The sequence below is a fragment of the Euleptes europaea genome, chromosome 5, assembly GCF_029931775.1.
Source record: "Euleptes europaea isolate rEulEur1 chromosome 5, rEulEur1.hap1, whole genome shotgun sequence".
Classification (NCBI taxonomy): Eukaryota; Metazoa; Chordata; class Lepidosauria; order Squamata; family Sphaerodactylidae; genus Euleptes; species Euleptes europaea.
Window position 1 is genome coordinate 6,768,341 of NC_079316.1, and position 19,183 is coordinate 6,787,523.

The 19,183-nt window shown below is 39.7% G+C and overlaps 1 protein-coding gene across 1 annotated transcript in view; it reads right to left on the minus strand.

Annotated features, from left to right (window-relative positions):
* The window catches only part of NMUR1 (neuromedin U receptor 1), a 121,258-nt gene that overhangs the window by 70,961 nt on the left and 31,114 nt on the right, over window positions 1-19,183 (minus strand). The window contains exons 7-8 of the mRNA XM_056849930.1: window positions 15,534-15,648; window positions 14,903-14,973 (exon numbers count right to left, since the gene is read on the minus strand). Of these exons, the coding sequence (XP_056705908.1) occupies window positions 14,903-14,973; window positions 15,534-15,648 (186 nt within the window). The remainder of the gene's footprint in view (window positions 1-14,902; window positions 14,974-15,533; window positions 15,649-19,183) is intronic.

Here is a 19,183-nt window from a genome sequence, read left to right on the forward strand (position 1 = left end):
CGCAGGATAATTACAGATAAGCCAGTCAAATCAACCCACTCTGGGTGGTGAGATGATTATTATTTTAGGTTTCTTCCAAGTCATAAATCAAAACTGATTGATTGGACTTTGGACTCCAAGTTTGCTCGATAAAGGCATAAGTGCTAAAGCAGACAAGAGAGAGAGAGAGAGTGTGCTTAATTTTACAAAGGAAGGCTGGCTTAGCATTGTGATGGACTGCTTTATTTGATGCTGAAACCTCTTTGCTTTCATGTAACCTTTACAACAACCCTATAAGGTAGGCCTTCATTATCCCTGATTGCAGTCTGGGAGCTCAGCCTAATGGCAAAAGTGGTTTATCTAGGACAGTCGGGGCCTCTTCAGCATCCAGAAATTCATCTCTTGATGACTGCAAGGGACAACTTGCATGTCTGAATGGGACTTCACAGATACAGTGTGTGTGTGTGTGTGTGTGTGTGTGTGTGTGAAGTGCCTAAGTTGCTTCTGACTCATGGCGACCCTATGAATCATAGACTACACCATTTGTTATGGAAATCTGGAGATTCCAAAAACCCACAGACAAAAATCTTTGATACCGACATAAGGGATCATCTGATGAAGACGTGGAATGCTTTAAAAAGAACTTTGAGCCTCTCCTCCAAAAATAATGTAACCGACAGAAGCATATCTCGACTTTGCAACGAGGAAAAATATTGACTTTCTTACCTATCAGGATCTCATTGCCACAGATGGAACAGTGAAAACTAAACAAGAACTACAAGCCGGAACTCAATAGATTCCATGGATTATTTATTATAAAATAGTTCACAGCCTGAAAGCTGACTGCTGCATCAAAGGAAACACGAGAAAGTTAACAGAGTTTGAACAAATGATAATTAAAACACAAGACCACTTGCTATCCAGAATTTATAAGCTTTTATTAAAGAAAGAAACAGCATGTAAACAAGGTGTGTATGATTAAATGGATGCAGAATTTTGGCGAAATGATCCCAATGGAAACCAGGGAATGGCTGTGGACGAAAGGGATTAAAAATATTGTCGAAGGCTTTCACGGTCAGAGTTCATTGGTTCTTGTAGGTTATCTGGGCTGTGTAACTGTGGTCTTGGTATTTTCTTTCCTGACGTTTCGCCAGCAGCTGAGGCAGGCATCTTCAGAGGAGTAACACTGAAGGACAGTGTCTCAAGACACTGTCCTTCAGACACTGAAGGAGACACTGTCCTTCAGTGTTACTCCTCTGAAGATGCCTGCCACAGCTGCTGGCGAAACATCAGGAAAGAAAATACCAAGACCACGGTTACACAGCCCGGATAGCCTACAAGAACCAATGAACGGGATTAAGTTTTCTTCTTTGCAAGCAGTACAAGAAACAGGTACAAAATGTTCCACAGGTGGCATGTGTCACCAAAAGACCTTCAAAAGTTGTTTAAATCGAACCAAGCAAACTGTTGGAAGTGCTTTGAAACGAAAGAACTTTCTATCATCAATGGTGGACTTGTAAAAAAAAGCCAACAATTTTGGAAGACTATACATAAAGCCATTGAAGATATCCTAAAAATCGACTTTGACTTAAACCCTAAATTTATGCTATTAGGGATCATTCCCCAACAAGTGAATTCAACTCAGAGAGAATTTTTCTAATATGCCACAACCGCAGTGAGACTTTTATATGCTTCATATTGGAAATATCCAAAAGTACCGACTAAGAGAGAATGGATGCAGAAACTTATGCACTTTGCTATGATGTCAAAACTAACCTGTCTAATCAAGAAACAACCCGTGGAAGACTTTTTGAACAAGTGGCAAGCTTTTTATGATAAACTTGGATAAGAAGACAATGTTTCGCTAATATAATATGGTAGTATGTATCACAATATAGAGATTACATTGGAGGGGTTAAATAGTAGAGCTGTTTAAGAAAGACAACCAATTGTTGACAGTCAAAAGAACGTAGTTTAATGCAGTCTGATTATAGAATATTGTAGTATAAAATTATCTAACAGAAGAAAACAAAGAATATAGAGATTAACAATAGAGACCAGTAGAAATTGTTGAAGCTAATATGTATAGATTATTGACTAGAAACATAATATGTTAATGCACTGGGTATCAAATGTTGTGGCTTGTCACAGAAATTTGTTTATTTTTCTTTCCCTCCCCCTCCTTTTCCCTATTTTATCTTGTACCCTAAAAACGCAATAAAAATTTTCAAAAATATATTAATGAATAGTTTTCATGTAAGAAAATGTCATATCCGATACTGCGAGAGTTAACATTTCTATTGGTATAGGTCAGGGGTGGGGAACCTTTTTTCCGCCAAGGGCCATTTGGATATTTATAAAATCATTTGTGGGCCATACAAAATTATCAACTTAAAAATTAGCCGACCAAGCCCCAAGCAGGCAGCTGCCCCAGATAACCCCCACCCCCGCACGGGCAAGCAGGCAGGCATCCAACCAGTGGCGCACTCGCCCACCTGGTGGCACAGGATGGTCTGTTGCACCAGCCAGGCGTAGCTGTCCAGATGCACACCAAAGTTGCTTCTGCTCTGCACGGTCAGGGCTGGATTCTACTGCTGGCTCCTGCAAGGGAGGGAAGGTTCCTTTTCTCAGAAAAACAAATTCACATCCGCCTTGAATAGAGACTATTACGTGGGAGGGGGTGAATCACCAGTCTTAGATCCTTCTGAGCTAGATATCTTCCAGGACCCACAAAGGGCCAGACCAAATGATTTCGCGGACCTGAAACGGCCCCTGGGCCTGACGTTCCCCACCCCTGCTATAAGTAATGACCATTAGATGAATTGCTATACAGTTTAATGCTAGATTTTAACATTAGCAGTTTGATCGGGACTTCCAGTGCCTGTTTTGGTCCCGGCAACAGCCCGGCAAATAGCACACCAACCCGGCCCTAAGTAGTGAGCTGAGAAGCAGGAATTCCTCTGCTGCCAGAAGATAGCAGTGTGACTCCCATACTCTCCGAGGGAGCTTTTTTAAGTCCCCCGGAGGTGTGGATGTTGTCCTGCTCGGCTTTTTGAGGGGAGAAAACATCGCCATGGGCGTTTTCTTGGCTACCGGCCTGGACCTCCAGCACCTATAACCATCCTATGAACTATTTAAGGAAAATACCTCACTCTCAGAAGTCTAAGTGAGTACAAGAAATGCTTTTGATCTTATCGAGCAAACAAAGTCAACTGGGTAGCTGGTAACTCCAGGGACCTTTGCATATTTCCCCCCCTCGTTGCAACAAGATTTTTTCTGTTAAGATAAGCCATCAGATAAAGCGGCAGGAACTCTATCAAATCGATCTATGGGTAGACACAATAACTGAACTTTTCTGACTGACGTGAGAGGGACCAATCAAGTCATGGCGTTTGAGGGGAAAGGAAAAATAAACCCCTCCCTCCCCTTGGCCACCCTACCTTTTTCCTGGCCGCTCCCAGTTTGTGCTTTTTAACTTTCATTTCTGTGATTTCCAGATGCGCTCTGCAAACTGCATCTGCTGATTTTGGGAAGAAGGGAATCTCTATGAAGACGCAGCACCGGAAGGAGTCCCCCGGGTGCACCACCTAAAGGTCATCTCGGAAAAAACTACAAAAAGGGGACATCGGAAGGTCCGCGGCTGCATCATTCCTGGTTAACTTCCTACTTCCTGTTTGTGCCGACCTAGAGCATCCATAAAAAACTTGTTGGTTTTTCAAAAACTTTGACTTTAAATATTACAAGTTCTAAAGCACTTTCTGGGAAAATCTTTTGACGATTACGCTTGCTGACTGTTACTGAACTACCCATACTCATTAGAGCGCTTACAAATGGACCTGCCGAAATCGCTTTAAATAGTGACAATTGGTAAATGTCATGCCCAAGATCCGGATCAGTAGTGTCACCTGCAACATCTAAGCCCAAGGTTTTCTCTCAAGAAGCAATCATGGATAAGAAAATTCAAGAACTGTTTGTTAAGCAAAATAAAACCACAGCCAAACAACATGAACAGCTGTCTAAACAAATGGAGCAATTGACCACAATGATGAATTCCTTGGCCCAGACACTGACACAGAAGATGGATGGAGTAACTGAAGAACTGAAGGAAGTGAAGAACCAGGTTACTACAATTACCACGGGCATGAAGACACTGGATAGTTCATTGAAGAAAGTAATGGATGAGCAAAAGGATGTTAAGAAGAAGGTAGAGAGCCAGGAGAGACAAATTGATGCAATTCTGGTTCAAGAAGACAGTGAAAGACCAATTGGCAATAATGGACATGAAGGTTAGAGAATCTAATTTACGCATACGAAATCTCCATGAAAACATAGGTGACTCCAGACAATCATTAATTAGATGCCTTGCAGATTTGACTCAAATTACTGAACAAGAATTAGATGCTGCAGTGAATAGAATCTACAGGATTCCTTTACCCACCAGACTCAAGAAAACTAAATCAAGAGATGTGATGGTTACTTTCTACAATATTAGAATGAAAGATGCTATTATGAAACTCCATTATGATAACCCAATCATGATAGGAGATACTACTTTGATAATACTGAAAGACATTCCTAGACACCTAATGGCAAAAAGAAATATTTTTAAAGATTTCACTGCAACACTTCGGAAAAATGGTGTACAATACAGATGGATACTGCCACAGGGTTTAACCTTCATTCACAAGGGAGTCAGAACAACTGTTACTTCCCAAAAAGATGTAGGGAAATTCATGAGGAAGTACAAAAGAGATTTTGCGGATGATACATTTACTGAACCGGAAAAAGAAGAGGAGGAGGATCTTTCACTGAAAGGAGCATCAGGAGGAACCAGATTATAAGATTTCTATATTACACTAAAGAATCATCATGGCGAAAGTTATTTCATGGAATGTCAATGGACTTAATGAAAAAATAAAAAGAGCGAGAATCTTTAAAATGTTGCAAAAACAGAAATATACATTAATTTGTCTACAAGAAACTCACATTGCCAAAAAGGATAGAAAATGTTTGGATAGGAAAATACTGGGCCAAGCATTTGTTGCTTCATCTAAGACAAAAACCAAAGGAGTTGTAATTTATGCACATCCGAGTTTGAATCCTGAATTGGTGTATAAAGACGAAGAAGGCCGCATTATGATAATTAGGACAAAAATATTAAGTCAAAGAACATTGGTGGTAGGAATTTATGCGCCTAATGAAGGGAAAGCTAAATTTTATGAACAATTACATGAAATACTGTCACAACATGCTCAGGAACAGACCCTTTTAATGGGTGACTTTAATGGCATTACCTTTCCCCTTCTGGATAAAAAAACACAAGCTAAAACTGGGCAAGAAGGAATCCTTCCAAAGGCCTTCTTCAATAAGATGACTGATTTGGATTTACAAGACATTTGGTGAACAATGAATACAACAGCTAAAGAGTTTACTTTTTATTCAGCAAGGCATGATTCACATTCTAGGATAGACATGATTTGGGCAAATAAATCAATTTTTACACAACTGCGGAAAATACATATCATACCAAGGACTTTCTCTGATCATAACCCGATTTCTTTTGAATGGAATAACCGACAAGCATTTAGATGGAAGTTAAATGATAAACTTTTGAAAGACCAAAAACTATTGGAGGAATTATCTACTTTGATTAAAGATTATTTTGAAATCAATATGAATGGGGAAACCACCGTAAATGTCGTATGGCATGCCTTTAAAGCAGTGCTTAGGGGATTTATGATTCAGAAGAACACGGCATGGAGAAAACAACAGTTGCAGCTGATAAATACCATATTATGGGATTTACAAAAATTAGAACAAGATTTGACTTTGGAAGTACAAAAAGATTTACGGGACAACATCCTGAAAAGGATAAAGGTTCTCAGGCATCAGTTAAATATGGTGGTATCTGAAGAAATGGACAAAAATTTGAAATATGCAAAACAAAGATATTTTGAACAAGCAAACAAACCGGGAAAGTTTTTGGCAACTCAACTTCGGGACTCGTTTCAAAAAGGGATATATCTAAATAACAAACAGTAAAAGGACCTGTTTATACCACAACAGATATTCAGAAAGAATTTGTATCTTTTTATGCTAAATTGTACCAAAAAGATGAAATACCAATAAAAAAGATGAGAAATGTTTACGTTCTACTAATATTAAAAAACTATCAATGGCCCAACAAAAAGCTCTTGATGCACCGATATCTCTGGAGGAATTAGAAGAAGCTTTTAAAAAACAGAAAATAGGTAAAACTCCAGGACCGGATGGTATAACTGCTTTGCTTTACCGTACCTTTAAACTCCCATTGTTGAAACCATTTTTGACACTTTGCAATTCGATAATGGAAACAGGAATAGTACCAGAAACATGGACACATGCATTTATTTCATTGATACATAAATCTGGAAGAGATCCTGAAAAGGTAACTAATTATAGACCAATCTCGTTACTCAATGTGGATTACAAAATTTATGCTTCAGTCTTGTCATCTAGAATCAAAAAATTTATTGTGGACTTGATACATGAAGATCAAGCAGGTTTCGTACCAGGAAGACAAATTAAGGATAATATTAGAGTACTTTTAGATGCTTTGGAATACTATGAATATCATATTCAATGTAAGGCAGCTTTTGTTTTCCTGGATGCAGAAAAGGCATTTGATAAGGTTTCTTGGGACTATATGAAAAAGACTTTGGAAATAATGAACTTTGGAGAAAGATTTAGAAGAGGTATTGATGCTATATATACCAAGCAACAAGCAAAAATATTGGTGAATTAATCAATGTCAGGAGAATGTTCTATACAAAAAGGGACCAGACAGGGATGTCCACTCTCACCTTTGCTTTTCATTTTGGTGCTGGAGTCCCTATGCTGTAAGATTCGAGAATCAAAAGATATACCTGGTTTGAAAATAAATAAACAGGAATTTAAAATGAGAGCATTTGCAGATGATTTGTTATTGATTTTAGATGATCCCAATCAATCGGCAATAAAGTTGAAAGAGATATTGGATCTGTATAGCAAAGTTTCAGGATTTAAAATTAATCAGGAAAAAATACAGACGATCTTCAAAAATGTTAGTGTTTCAGAACAACAAAACTTTACTGCAATGACAGGCTGGCAGAAGGAAAAAAAAGTGAAATACCTGGGAATCTGGATCTCTACAAAAAATGTGAGCTTGGTTACAAATAATTATACTAAACTGTGGGAAGAAATAAAGAAAGACATAATGATATGGACAAATAAGAACTTATCGCTGTTAGGTCGCATTTCAACGATACAAATGAATGTACTTCCAAGACTGCTATTTCTGTTTCAAAATCTGCCTATTATATCTCAAGCAAAATATTTTGATATCTGGAGAAAAGACTTATTGAACTTTATTCGGCAAGGTAAAAAACCGAGGATTGCATATAAATACCTGATAGATCTTAAAGAAAGAGGTGGACTTGCACTTCCTAATTTTAAATTATATGCTGAAGCGGCTGCTTTAGTATGGCTAAAAGACTGGATGAATCTACAAAATATCAGACTATTGGACTTGGAGGGCTATGATAATAGAAATGGATGGCATGGTTATTTGTGGTACATATGCATCATTTCAGCAACATATGGTTAAATCTTCTCTTTATAGAATATGGACTAGATATAAACATTTGCTAGAACATAAGACTCCACTGTGGATTTCACCACAAGAAATGCTAACCCTGCACCCACTAAGACCTGCTCAATTTTTAACTTACCAGGACCTTTTGAAATGGGATGGTACAAAATGTTCACTTAAAGAATATGAAGAAAGAGTCACTGAATTGGTTACAGTATCATCAAATAAACTCGGTTTATCTGCAGGACTTAAAAACAGGATTTTCCAGTACTAATTCAACTCTTCAGAAACTTTTACTGGATACTGGTGACCATTTAATATCTAAAATGTATAAACTTTTACTAGAACTTTATTGTGAACAAGATCAAATAAAACCTACCATGATTAGTTGGGCACAAATGGTGGGACATGACATAATGTTGCAGAAGTGGGAAAAATTGTGGACAAAAGACTTGAAGTTAATATCTTCGCAACTGTTAAGAGAAAATGTATATAAAATGATGTATAAATGGTACTTAACACCGAAGAAACTGGCAAAGTTATCTCCCTTGATGTCACCAAATTGTTGGAAGTGTAAGAAAGAAATCGGTTCCTTTCATCATATTTGGTGGACTTGTGGAAAAGCCAAGATATTTTGGGAAATTATATATGAGGAAATAAGGCAAATTTTACAACAAAACGTACTCAAAACACCTGAAATGATGCTACTAAGTATGATACCGGACACTATTTTAACTCATAGAACTTTCTTGATATATGCCACCACAGCTGCACGCTTGATTTATGCAGCAAAATGGAAGACTGATGAGATACCGGAAAAAAAGGACTGGATATACAAGATGATGGAATTGATGGAGATGGCGAAACTTACTGCTTATATTAATCAGACTGACAATGTACAATTTTTGGGGGAGTGGGAGGTGTGGAGAAGTTATTGTGAAAAATATTTTTCAAAGGGTCAATTTAAAGGATACTCTTTGATTTAATCCCACACCATTTATTTGGTATTGTGGAAATACTAGCATGATTACAGGCGTATTAATTAGATAAAATAAGATATTTACAAAGTAATCGAGTAGGGGGACTATAATGTTAGCAAAAGTATATACAATTTAATTATGGACAGAAGAGAGTGAAGGGGAAGTCAATTATGTTTTGTTATTTTTAGATTAGAATTTATAGAGTTGATTTTATATTGTTGAGTATTAAAGGAAAATGATTCATGATGTATAAAATGAGGAAAAAAATAAAAATTTCATAAAAAAAGAAGTTTGATCGGGTACATAGTATAGCATGGTCATGATAAACTGATTCGAGATATGTAACAAATGTATTGACTAGACTTGAACACAGAAACATAACTTTCCCCCTCCCCATTGCTTTTTCAATTTTGTATCCTAAAATTCAATATTTTAAAAGAGATTTTCACATTATTTATTGATGTATTTCCCTCTCTTGTCTTTGATAAGCTGATGCAGTGCGTTCTTCAGGTTAAAATATTCTATTGGTAATGAGGCATTTCTAGAATTCTAAAACTGGAGGTAAATTTCATGGATGTGGATTTTTAAGGTCCTGAATTCCTTTTCAAACCAGGTGTTAGTAGGAACTTTTCTTGATTCTAGCTGCCCCTTGTAGTGCTGTTTTGCTGAATCAACTACACATAAAATTAAATTCTCATAAGAAATAAAAGCTGCCCTAGGAACCTTCGAGCAAATTATATTTCTGTACTCAGATTTTTTTTCAGATTTGAGTAATTGAAATATCTTTTGAATTACATCTGGGGACCAGTAAATTCTCCAGCCCCGGAGTTAAAATGGGAGGAATCAAAGGGAGTTCTACATTAAAAGTCATAATCCAGGGGAGATGGTCACTAACAGTACATTCGCCTACACCTGAGGATTCCACAGGCTCTCTGAATGCCATTGAGATTAAAATATAGTCAATCACACTATAGCCTCTTCTTGAAAAAAAGGTAAACTTGCCTACATCATCAAGGGCAATCAATCCATTCAGCAGGACTTTATCAAACTGAATACAAAATTTAGCCAAACACACGCCTACATAATTTAAAACTTTGACCCTGGATCGCCTACTGACTAGAAAAAAAGGCAGCTCTAAGGTTATCAGAGTAAAAATCCCACTTAAATCGGAAATGTATTTAGTGGGTATTTTAGATAGGACATTAGAAAAACAGTTGGGAAATATTCTTAGATATTTAACAACTGCGGCAAGAATCATATGGGCGAAAAAATGGAGAAAAGAAGAAGTACCCACGTTGCATGAATGGCGTCAGAAATGTATGGAGTTGGCTAAGATAAATATATAGAAGATAGTTGGGTTTCCGATTTTAATATAGATTGGATGGTATGGTCAATATATATAAATCAGTATTTTAGGGACAGAAAATTGACTTTAGGGTTTAGAACATAAATTTACCAAGTGTTGACTAAGATGGATATAGTTAAATGAAAATTTAAAGTAAAAACGGATAAAACTAAACTGTTATTCACAAAAGAAATTATATATGTAGTATTTTGTTTTGTATGAAGAGAGTTGGAAGTCGGTCTCTGTATTATTGCATTATCTTATATTACTTTTTACCTCTATTCTTTATCTTTTTCACTTTTCCTTTCTTTGTGTATTATGTTTTCTTTCATATTTTGGTATATTCTGTAATATTTTGTATATTTCAATAAAGTAGAACAAAAAAGAAAGTCCTGAGATTTCCAAACTTGTTGAACACATTTCTTCTAAGAATGCCTCCCCCACATTGAATCCTTACAACTATCTTGCTTCCAAAGGGCTTCCAGGCCTAGTGTGGATTTGAACCCAGATCCACCGAATCGTAAGTTAACACTCTGGCTCTTCAACTCAACTGACCCCATCATGAATCTGGGCAAAGTGGGTCTGGTTCAATCCTGGGCATCAATGGGGGCACAAGGCGCCCGTTTCCAGCATCTGCAAGAGGATTGTTTTCTTACAGCTTAATACACAATTTAAAAAGGCACGCCACACTAACATTAATGAAGTCCACCGCATTTTTAAAAAAACCCACCACAAACCAAAGAAAAGAAAAAAACAAAGTGTGAATTATCTCTTGAGGAGAATGTAAGTGGGGAGGACAGCTAGGATTGGGAACGAATGTCCCATAGCGTGCACCTACCAACTCCAAGGAGACCTATTAATTTTCCCCTGCCGAAACCCAAGGGACCTGCTCATCTCCAAAATACGGGAATATTGAGAGGGGGTCAACCTGATCCCTTTGAACTTACTGAGTAGAAGAAGAATTCGTTTTTATATGCTGACTTTCTCTACCACTTAAGGGAGAATCAAACGCCACTCATGTGGAGGAGTAGGGAATCAAACCCGGTTCTCCAGATTAGCCTCCACCACTCCAAACTACAGGTCTTAACCACTACACCATGCTGGTGTAGTTGAGTTAGGGGGAGCAAAATCTTTTCCATTCAACCCAAATTAATCCTACTGCCAGAACTCTTTGGGCTTCAAAGTGGTGACCCCAACAAGTCTGCAGCAGGCTGGACTGGGGAGGAATTAGGGTTACAGGATGCCTCCCTAGAACTTGATGAGGGGCTGTGGCTCAATGGTAGAGCATCTGCTTGGCATGCAGAAGGTCCCAGGTTCAATCCCTGGCATCTCCAGTTAAAGGGACTAAGCAAGTAGGTGATATGAAAGACCTCAGCCTGAGATCCTGGAGAGCCGCTGCCGGTCTGAATAGGCAATACTGATTTTGATGGACCACGGGTCTGATTCAGTATAAGGCAGCTTCATGTGTTCCTTGTCAGGTAACAATGTTTGTAAATTATGGTTGCCAGCTGTCCACACAAGGATTTGTCCAGCAGCGGGGAGGTTATAGATATCTGCTACCTTCCTATTTCTTCATAGGATTTGGAAAACAAATGCTTTCACCGGTTTTGCATGTGTCAGAAAAAGTTCAGTTGGCAGATAACTAAAGTATCGAGTTTAACAGAGAAGAGCAACCACTAAAAGGACCCTTATTTGAGTTACCATTCAAAGAAGATCCACTTCCGAATCAACTTATGTGGATTCTCTGAGGAACATGAAGGTGAGATCTCTGCCTCAAACTGTTGCCACACATTGAACATTTCTGAGGTTCCTCCCCTGCATGGAATCTTCAATGCAGAAGGAGATAAGAGGTGGTCGTGAATCTCCTTCCACCTACAGAACCCATCCTTGCTCTTTTCCCTGTGAGATCTATTGGGGGTTTCAATCATGGCTAAATCTCTTTCCACGGTCCCAGCACTGATACTCTCTTCCCAAGCTAAGCAGTTACATGGTTTCTCCTTGTATGGGTTCTTGGATGTTCTTGAAGACTGCCACGCTGACTTAATCTCTATCCACACTTTGAGCATTCTCCCCTGTATGGGTTCTTAGATGTTTGTGAAGTTCGCCATTGCAGTTGAATCTCTTTCCACACTCTGAGCATTCAATAGGCTTCTCCCCTGTGTGGATTCTTAGATGCTGTTGAAGAAAGCCACTGCAACTGAATCTCTTTCCACATTCTGAGCATGCAAAAGGCTTCTCCCCTGTGTGGGTTCTTAGATGATGTTGAAGATGGCCACTCAGACTGAATCTCTTTCCACACTATGAGCATACGAAAGACTTCTCCCCTGTGTGGGTTCTTAGATGCTGTTGAAGATGGCAACTCTGACTAAATCTCTTTCCACACTCTGAGCATTCAAACGGCTTCTCCCCTGTGTGGGTTCTTAGATGCTGTTGAAGATGGCCACTCAGACTGAATCTCTTTCCACACTATGAGCATACGAAAGACTTCTCCCCTGTGTGGGTTCTAAGATGTTTGTGAAGATCACCATTGCAAATGAATCTCTTTCCACACTCTGAGCATACGAAAGACTTCTCCCCTGTGTGGGTTCTTAGATGTCTGTGAAGATCACCATTCCAACTGAATCTCTTTCCACACTCTGAGCATTCAAAAGGCTTCTCCCCTGTGTGGGTTCTAAGATGTTTATGAAGATCACCATTGCAAATGAATCTCTTTCCACACTCTGAGCATTCAAAAGGCTTCTCCCCTGTGTGGGTTCTTAGATGATGTTGAAGATTGCAACTCACACTGAATCTCTTTCCACACTCCGAACATTCAAAAGGCTTCTCCCCTGTGTGGGTTCTTCGATGTTTGTGAAGATGGCCACTCAGACAGAATCTCTTTCCACACTCTGAGCATTCAAAAGGCTTCTCCCCTGTGTGGGTTCTTAGATGCTGTTGAAGAGAGCCACTGCGACTGAATGTCTTTCCACACTCTGAGCATTTAAAAGGCTTCTCCCCTGAGTGGGCTCTTAGATGCTGTTGAAGATGGCCACTGCGACTGAATCTCTTTCCACACTTTGAGCATTCAAAAGGCTTCTCCCCTGTGTGGGTTCTTAGATGTTTGTGAAGATAGCCACTCAGACTGAATCTTTTTCCACACTCTGAGCATACGAAAGGCTTCTCCCCTGTGTGGGTTCTTAGATGTATGTGAAGATCACCATTGCAACTGAATCTCTTTCCACACTCGAAGCATTCAAAAGGCTTCTCCCATGTGTGGGTTCTTTGATGTCGTTGAAGATGGCCACTGCGACTGAATCTCTTTCCACACTCTGAGCATTCAAAAGGCTTCTCCCCTGTGTGGGTTCTTAGATGTTTGTGAAGATAGCCACTCAGACTGAATCTTTTTCCACACTCTGAGCATACGAAAGGCTTCTCCCCTGTGTGGGTTCTTAGATGTATGTGAAGATCACCATTGCAACTGAATCTCTTTCCACACTCTGAGCATTCAAAAGTCTTCTCCCGAGTGTGGGTTCTTAGATGCTGTTTAAGATGGCCCCTGCTACTGAAACTCTTTCCACACTCTGAGCATTCAAAAGGCTTCTCCCCTGAGTGGGCTCTTAGATGATTTTGAAGAGAGGTACTCTGGCTGAATTTCTTTCCACACTCTGAGCATTCAAAAGGCTTCTCCTCTGTGTGAGTTCTTTGATGCCTTTGAAGATGGCCACTCTGACGGAATTTCTTTCCACACTCTGAGCATTCAAAAGGTCTCTGCCTTGTGTGCATTTTTTGGTGCACAAGGAGCTGTGATCTGAATTTGAAGTAGTTTCCACACTCAAAGCATTTACGTGCCTTCGTTATACTATGCTTTGGGAAGACTGCCTTACTTTTCCTTCCATGAAAGCACATCCTTCCATTCTCTGAGCAGATAAATAGCTTCTCACCTAAATGAATCCTTTGGGGTTGAAAAAGGTCTGACTTCTGCAACCTCTTGTCATCTGAGCAGCTAGAAGGTTTCTCTCCTGCATGTATTCTTTGATGTCTAAGGAGCTCTGCTTTGCAAAGAAAGCTCTTTCCACACTCCGGGCATCCATGGGTCTCCATTCCTTTGTACATATGCAAATGGATATCATATTGGGTTTGATCTGAGAAGTTCATGCCACACTCCAAACACGTATATGCTTCCTCCACTATGGGGATTAGTTCACAGAACTCCCTCCCTTGGCCAGGAATGGGTTTATCCTTCTTCTCGACCATGGGACTTCCTTTCTGCTTTTTAGGTCTGCCTTGATTCTTGACATTTTCTTGTAAATTTTCATTTTTTACTTTATCTGGCAATAGCTGATGCAGTTCCTCATCGCCCTCATTCCACTGATCATCCCCTGTAGAATAAAAAGAGAGAGCTCATTAGCACACACACAAGGACATCTGACAATCTCTTGAAGTTCCATCCATGCTCAGATTTCAGATACCAGGCCCCAGAAGTGCTCCCTCCCCTCCTCTCCCAGCACGATTTATCATTCTACCAAACAACGAGTTGCTGAGAAGTGAAGCAGCAATCCTCCATGGCGATTCCTTGCTAATTCCCTGGAAATAACAAAGAAGGATACTCAAAACAATATATTGCTGCTGTTCAAGATTAGGATCCATGCTTCATCCCAATGGCAAACATTTGCACGTATGGCACCGATGAAAGAGCCTTACCCAGAGAGGCCACGCTCCCATAGTTCTCCAGCATGACTTCCTTGTAAAGAGCTCTTTGGCCTGGATCCAGCAGGGCCCACTCTGCCTCGGTGAAATGCACGGCCACCTCCTCAAAGGAAACCGGTGACTGAAAGAAAAAGCAGATTCCCTCGTCAGAGAACACGTCAGGCAGAGATGGCGCTCTGGAAAGGGGCAGGATGGAGAGCTTGGCATGGGTAAAGGGTCTCTTTCACTTGAACATCGGAGCAGCAACTGCAGGATCAACCCTGCCCCCGCCCCAAGAAAGGAAGGGGGACTCATCTCCCCTACCTGGACCAGAGGTGAAGCAGCCGCTTCTACACCTCTGCAAAGATGACCGCCTAACAGCGTCTCTACACTGCCTGCAAAGGAGACAACACAGGAAGGAAGAATATTAGCCTAGCTTTCTTATTTCATTTACTTGTTTAAATCCTGCTTCGCACACACCCATTTCCAGGATGTTTGTATTACTTGATTTTTGTGCTGTCGAGTCACAGCTGGCTTATGGTGACCCTATAGGGTTTTCAAGGCAAGAGACGTTCGCAGGTGGTTTGCCATTGCCTGCCTCCACGTCACGCCCCTGGTGTTCCTTGGAGGTTGCCCTTCCAAATACCAACCAGGGCCGACCTTGCTTAGCTTCTGGGCTCTGATCAAGCTTGCCTGGGACTATCCAGGTCAGGGCATGCATTATATGCACTCAAGAACATTCAGGGTTTCAGCTGAATGCAACATCAATGTGACATAAATCTGTCTTGGCCCCCCATGAATCTGTCTACTCCTCCTTCTAGTGAGTGACCATCACTACATCCTGTGGTACCTAGTCCCACAAGCTCACTCTGTGTTGTGTGCAGACCTGTTTCCTTTTTCTGCCCCACAGCTTCACCATGTGCCTCAATCCCATCCAGCCACAAAGCAACCTTACCTTGTGAGAGGGCATCTTGGAGACGCTCCTGGGCCTCTGCCTGCTGCCCTTCCTCTAACAGAGCTTCTTCTGCCTTGGAAAACGTCACTTCCATCTTCAGGGATGGTCCCCACATCTGAAAGAATAACAAGGGAGACAGGCAAGATTCTTCACCCCTGCACTGACCAACAGAGCTGCTTCACGCACAGGGGCCAAAATAAGCGTTGGTTATTTTCCCAGCCGAGTCAGTTCTCTAGAGGTATCAATATCTTGCAGAGAAGACTTTGGATAAAGTCATTGCTTGAAGGGTGTGAAGGAAGCCCCCTCACCTGCTCTGCCTGCCTCTTCTCCTCTGCCTGACTCAGGAGGAAACCTTCAGCCAGGGCCACTGCCTGGGAACTGGTCTCCGGCCCACATCCTCTGACCCAGTACTGCATTCCCTGGGGCAGGATAGTCAGGAACTGCTCCAGGATCACCAGGTCCAGGATCTCCTTCTTAGAGTGCTTCTCCAGCTTCAGCCAGTGGTTGCAAAGTCTATGAAGCTGGCTGCAAACCGCTCGGGGCCCATCAGTCTCATGGTAAAGGAACTGCCGGAAAACATGGCTATCTGCTGCCCTCGTTTCCTGAGGTAGGTTCTCTGGCACAGCTCTTTCCCAGAATTCATCACCACTCGCAGCTTGGATGGGATGGGCACCTTCCCTTGATCTCTTGTCAATTCCAGCTCCTTCTGGGTCCTGCTGTTCCATCTCCTTCCCTTTCTCTTGGGTGGCCTCTGACTGTGGAAAGATGCCCTTACTCCTGTGGCTATGAAGAGGGAGAGGGAAAGATATCAAAAAGGCAGGAAGAGACCAAAAGAAAGCACACCTACCTCACTTTCCCTCCTTCTCATGAGGTACCTCAGGATTGCCCCAGTGGATCAGAACAAGCGTCACTGTCGTAGTTTGTGGATCAGGATTAATGTCATGGCGCTAGATTGCATATCAAGCTTTTTAATGAGATGCTTGTTCTGAGGAGGAGGAGATCTGAGGTTGTTGTTTTTTAATTTAAATTTTTTACATGAATATATATGTGTTTCTGTGTGTGTGTGTGTGTGTGTGTATATGTATGTGTGTGTGTGTGTGTATATATATATATATAATACAATCTATTTGGAATACAAAATAGTAAAATACAAAAAGTTGAATTATATTCATTAGTTTAGAAAAAGAATAATTCCATATATAATACTTTTAATACCCACCAATAGTGAACACCCCCTATTTCCCTCCACCACCGTGCCGAACGTCCGGTGTGGTGTCTTACCAGGTTAATATTACAACAATAGTTTCTAAACTTAGAGAAGAAAAAAGAAAATTATTTCTACAGCCCAGTCACAAAATTAGTAAGATTCGTCTTTGCCAGTTTATCCCAATATGCAAATGCCTTTAACCAAGATTGTTTAAATTCTTCCATGTCTTTCCCATGTAGGGAATCTGTTAATTTGGCCATTCACACATAAAACCATAGTTTCTCTCTCCAGTCTTTAATTCCAGGTCTATTTGTTAGCTTCCAGGATCTTGCTATTATAATTCTCGCTGCTGCAAAACTATATTGGCATATGACTCTATCACTTCTACTGATTTTCTCCCTTACAATCCCCAATAAACAAAAAGCCGGATCAAGTTTTACCTTATTATTAATCAAATTATTGGTTTCTTTAACTACCTTTCTCCAAATTTTTTTGATCTTTTTACAAAACCACCAAGCGTGCATAAATGTTCTACTTTCAATTCCGCATTTCCAACATAGGTCTGTATTTCCTACTCTCATTTTATTTACCATTACTGGTGTGATATAACATCTATAAAACATTTTATACATGTTTTCCCTTATTTCATTACAAACTGTAAATTTATATTCTCTTTTCCATAGAGTTTCCCATACCTCTAAATCTATATTATAACCTAAATCTCTCATCCATTTTATCATCACTAATTTAATCCTCTCTTGTTCTAGGTTCATTTCTATTAAAATTCTATACATCTTACCTATCAAACCTTTATTTCCTGAATTTAATGTTAATTCCAATTTAGATTTACTTCTATTAAAGCCCATACATTTATCTTTAATGAACATATCGTTTAATTTATAATATATAAACCAATCTTTAATTTTAAGCTCTTCTCTTGATTTAAGTTGCCACTCTTCTCTAATATAATCAGTAATATCTCTATAACTGCCCAGATCTAAATTAAGTTGGTTTCCTCTTTTCATAAATGCTTCAATAGGATTGAGCCGCCTGGAATTTTATTTTCTAAAAATCTCTTATGTCTTTTCCAAACTTGTAATAGGCTGGCCCTAATAATATGTTGATTAAAATCTTTATTTACCTTATCCTTTTCATACCACAAATATGCCTGCAAACCATCTCTTAGATTAAAGCCTTCCAGTTCTAATAACCTAAGGTTTTCTAATAAAATCCAGTTCTTTAACCAACCAAAACAGGTTGCTTCATAATACATTTTCAAATCTGGGAGCCCTAAACCTCCTGATTCTTTTAGCTCAATTAAATTATTATACGCTATCCTGTGCCTTTCCTTACCCCAAAAAATTCAAAATTTCTTTCTTCCATTGTTTAAATTTTTTTACTCCTTTTATGATCGGCAAATTCTGAAATAGAAAAAGCATTTTGGGCAAAACCATCATTTTGATTACTGAGATCCGACACCAAAGCGATAGCGGCAACTTCTCCCACTTTTTAAAATCCCTTACTATGTTTTGCCAGATTTTAACATAATTATTCTGAAACAAATTTAAATTATTTGAAGTTAACCAAATTCCTAAATATCTTACTTTACTTTCGATACGAAATCCAGTTTTGCTAATCAGTTCTCTTTGTTGTGATAGAGTCATATTTTTAACCAAAATTTTTGTCTAATTTCTATTTATCCTGAATCCTGCAAGCATTTCCATAGACCTCAATGGTATTGTTCCAATTTGCAACTTGGCAATTAGGGTTAGTTAAAAAACATACTAAATCATCTGCATAAGCTTTAACCTGAGTTTTTTCACCCCACCTTCTCTTTTTAATTTTAAGGACTCTCAAAATGGTTTACAATCGCCTTCCCTTCCTCTCCCTTCTGTGTCTTCTATAAAAGGCATCTTGTGAGGTAGGTGGAGCTGAAAGAGTTCAGAGAGAAGGGAGATTAGCCTAAGATCACCCAGCAGGATTCACCTGGAGGAGTGGGGAATCAAACCCAATTCACCAGAGTCATCCACTCCTAACCACTATACCACACTGGCTTTCTGGAAAGTAAACCCATTGTGGAAGGTATGAGCTTGGCCTTCCACATCTGGGGATCAGTCTGTCTAGAGCAGGGGTGTCAAACATATGGCCCGGGGGCCGGATTTGGACCCTCAAGAGCTCTTATCCGGCCCGCGAACCAGTTGAGGCAGACACACACACCCCAGTTCCAAGGTGTCAATGATCAGAGACTGTTAAATACAAGAAAATACCGGAAGAGTGTTATAGTGTTTGTATTTTAAGTAAAAAATGTTTGTATTTTAAGTAAAAAATAATATCATTAATTGGCTTTGCCTGTGTCTACTATAAAAGTTTGTATCTCCGGTATCTTGCATTAAATTTTACGGTACACATGGCCCAGCCTGACAAAGAGACATTTATGTCATAT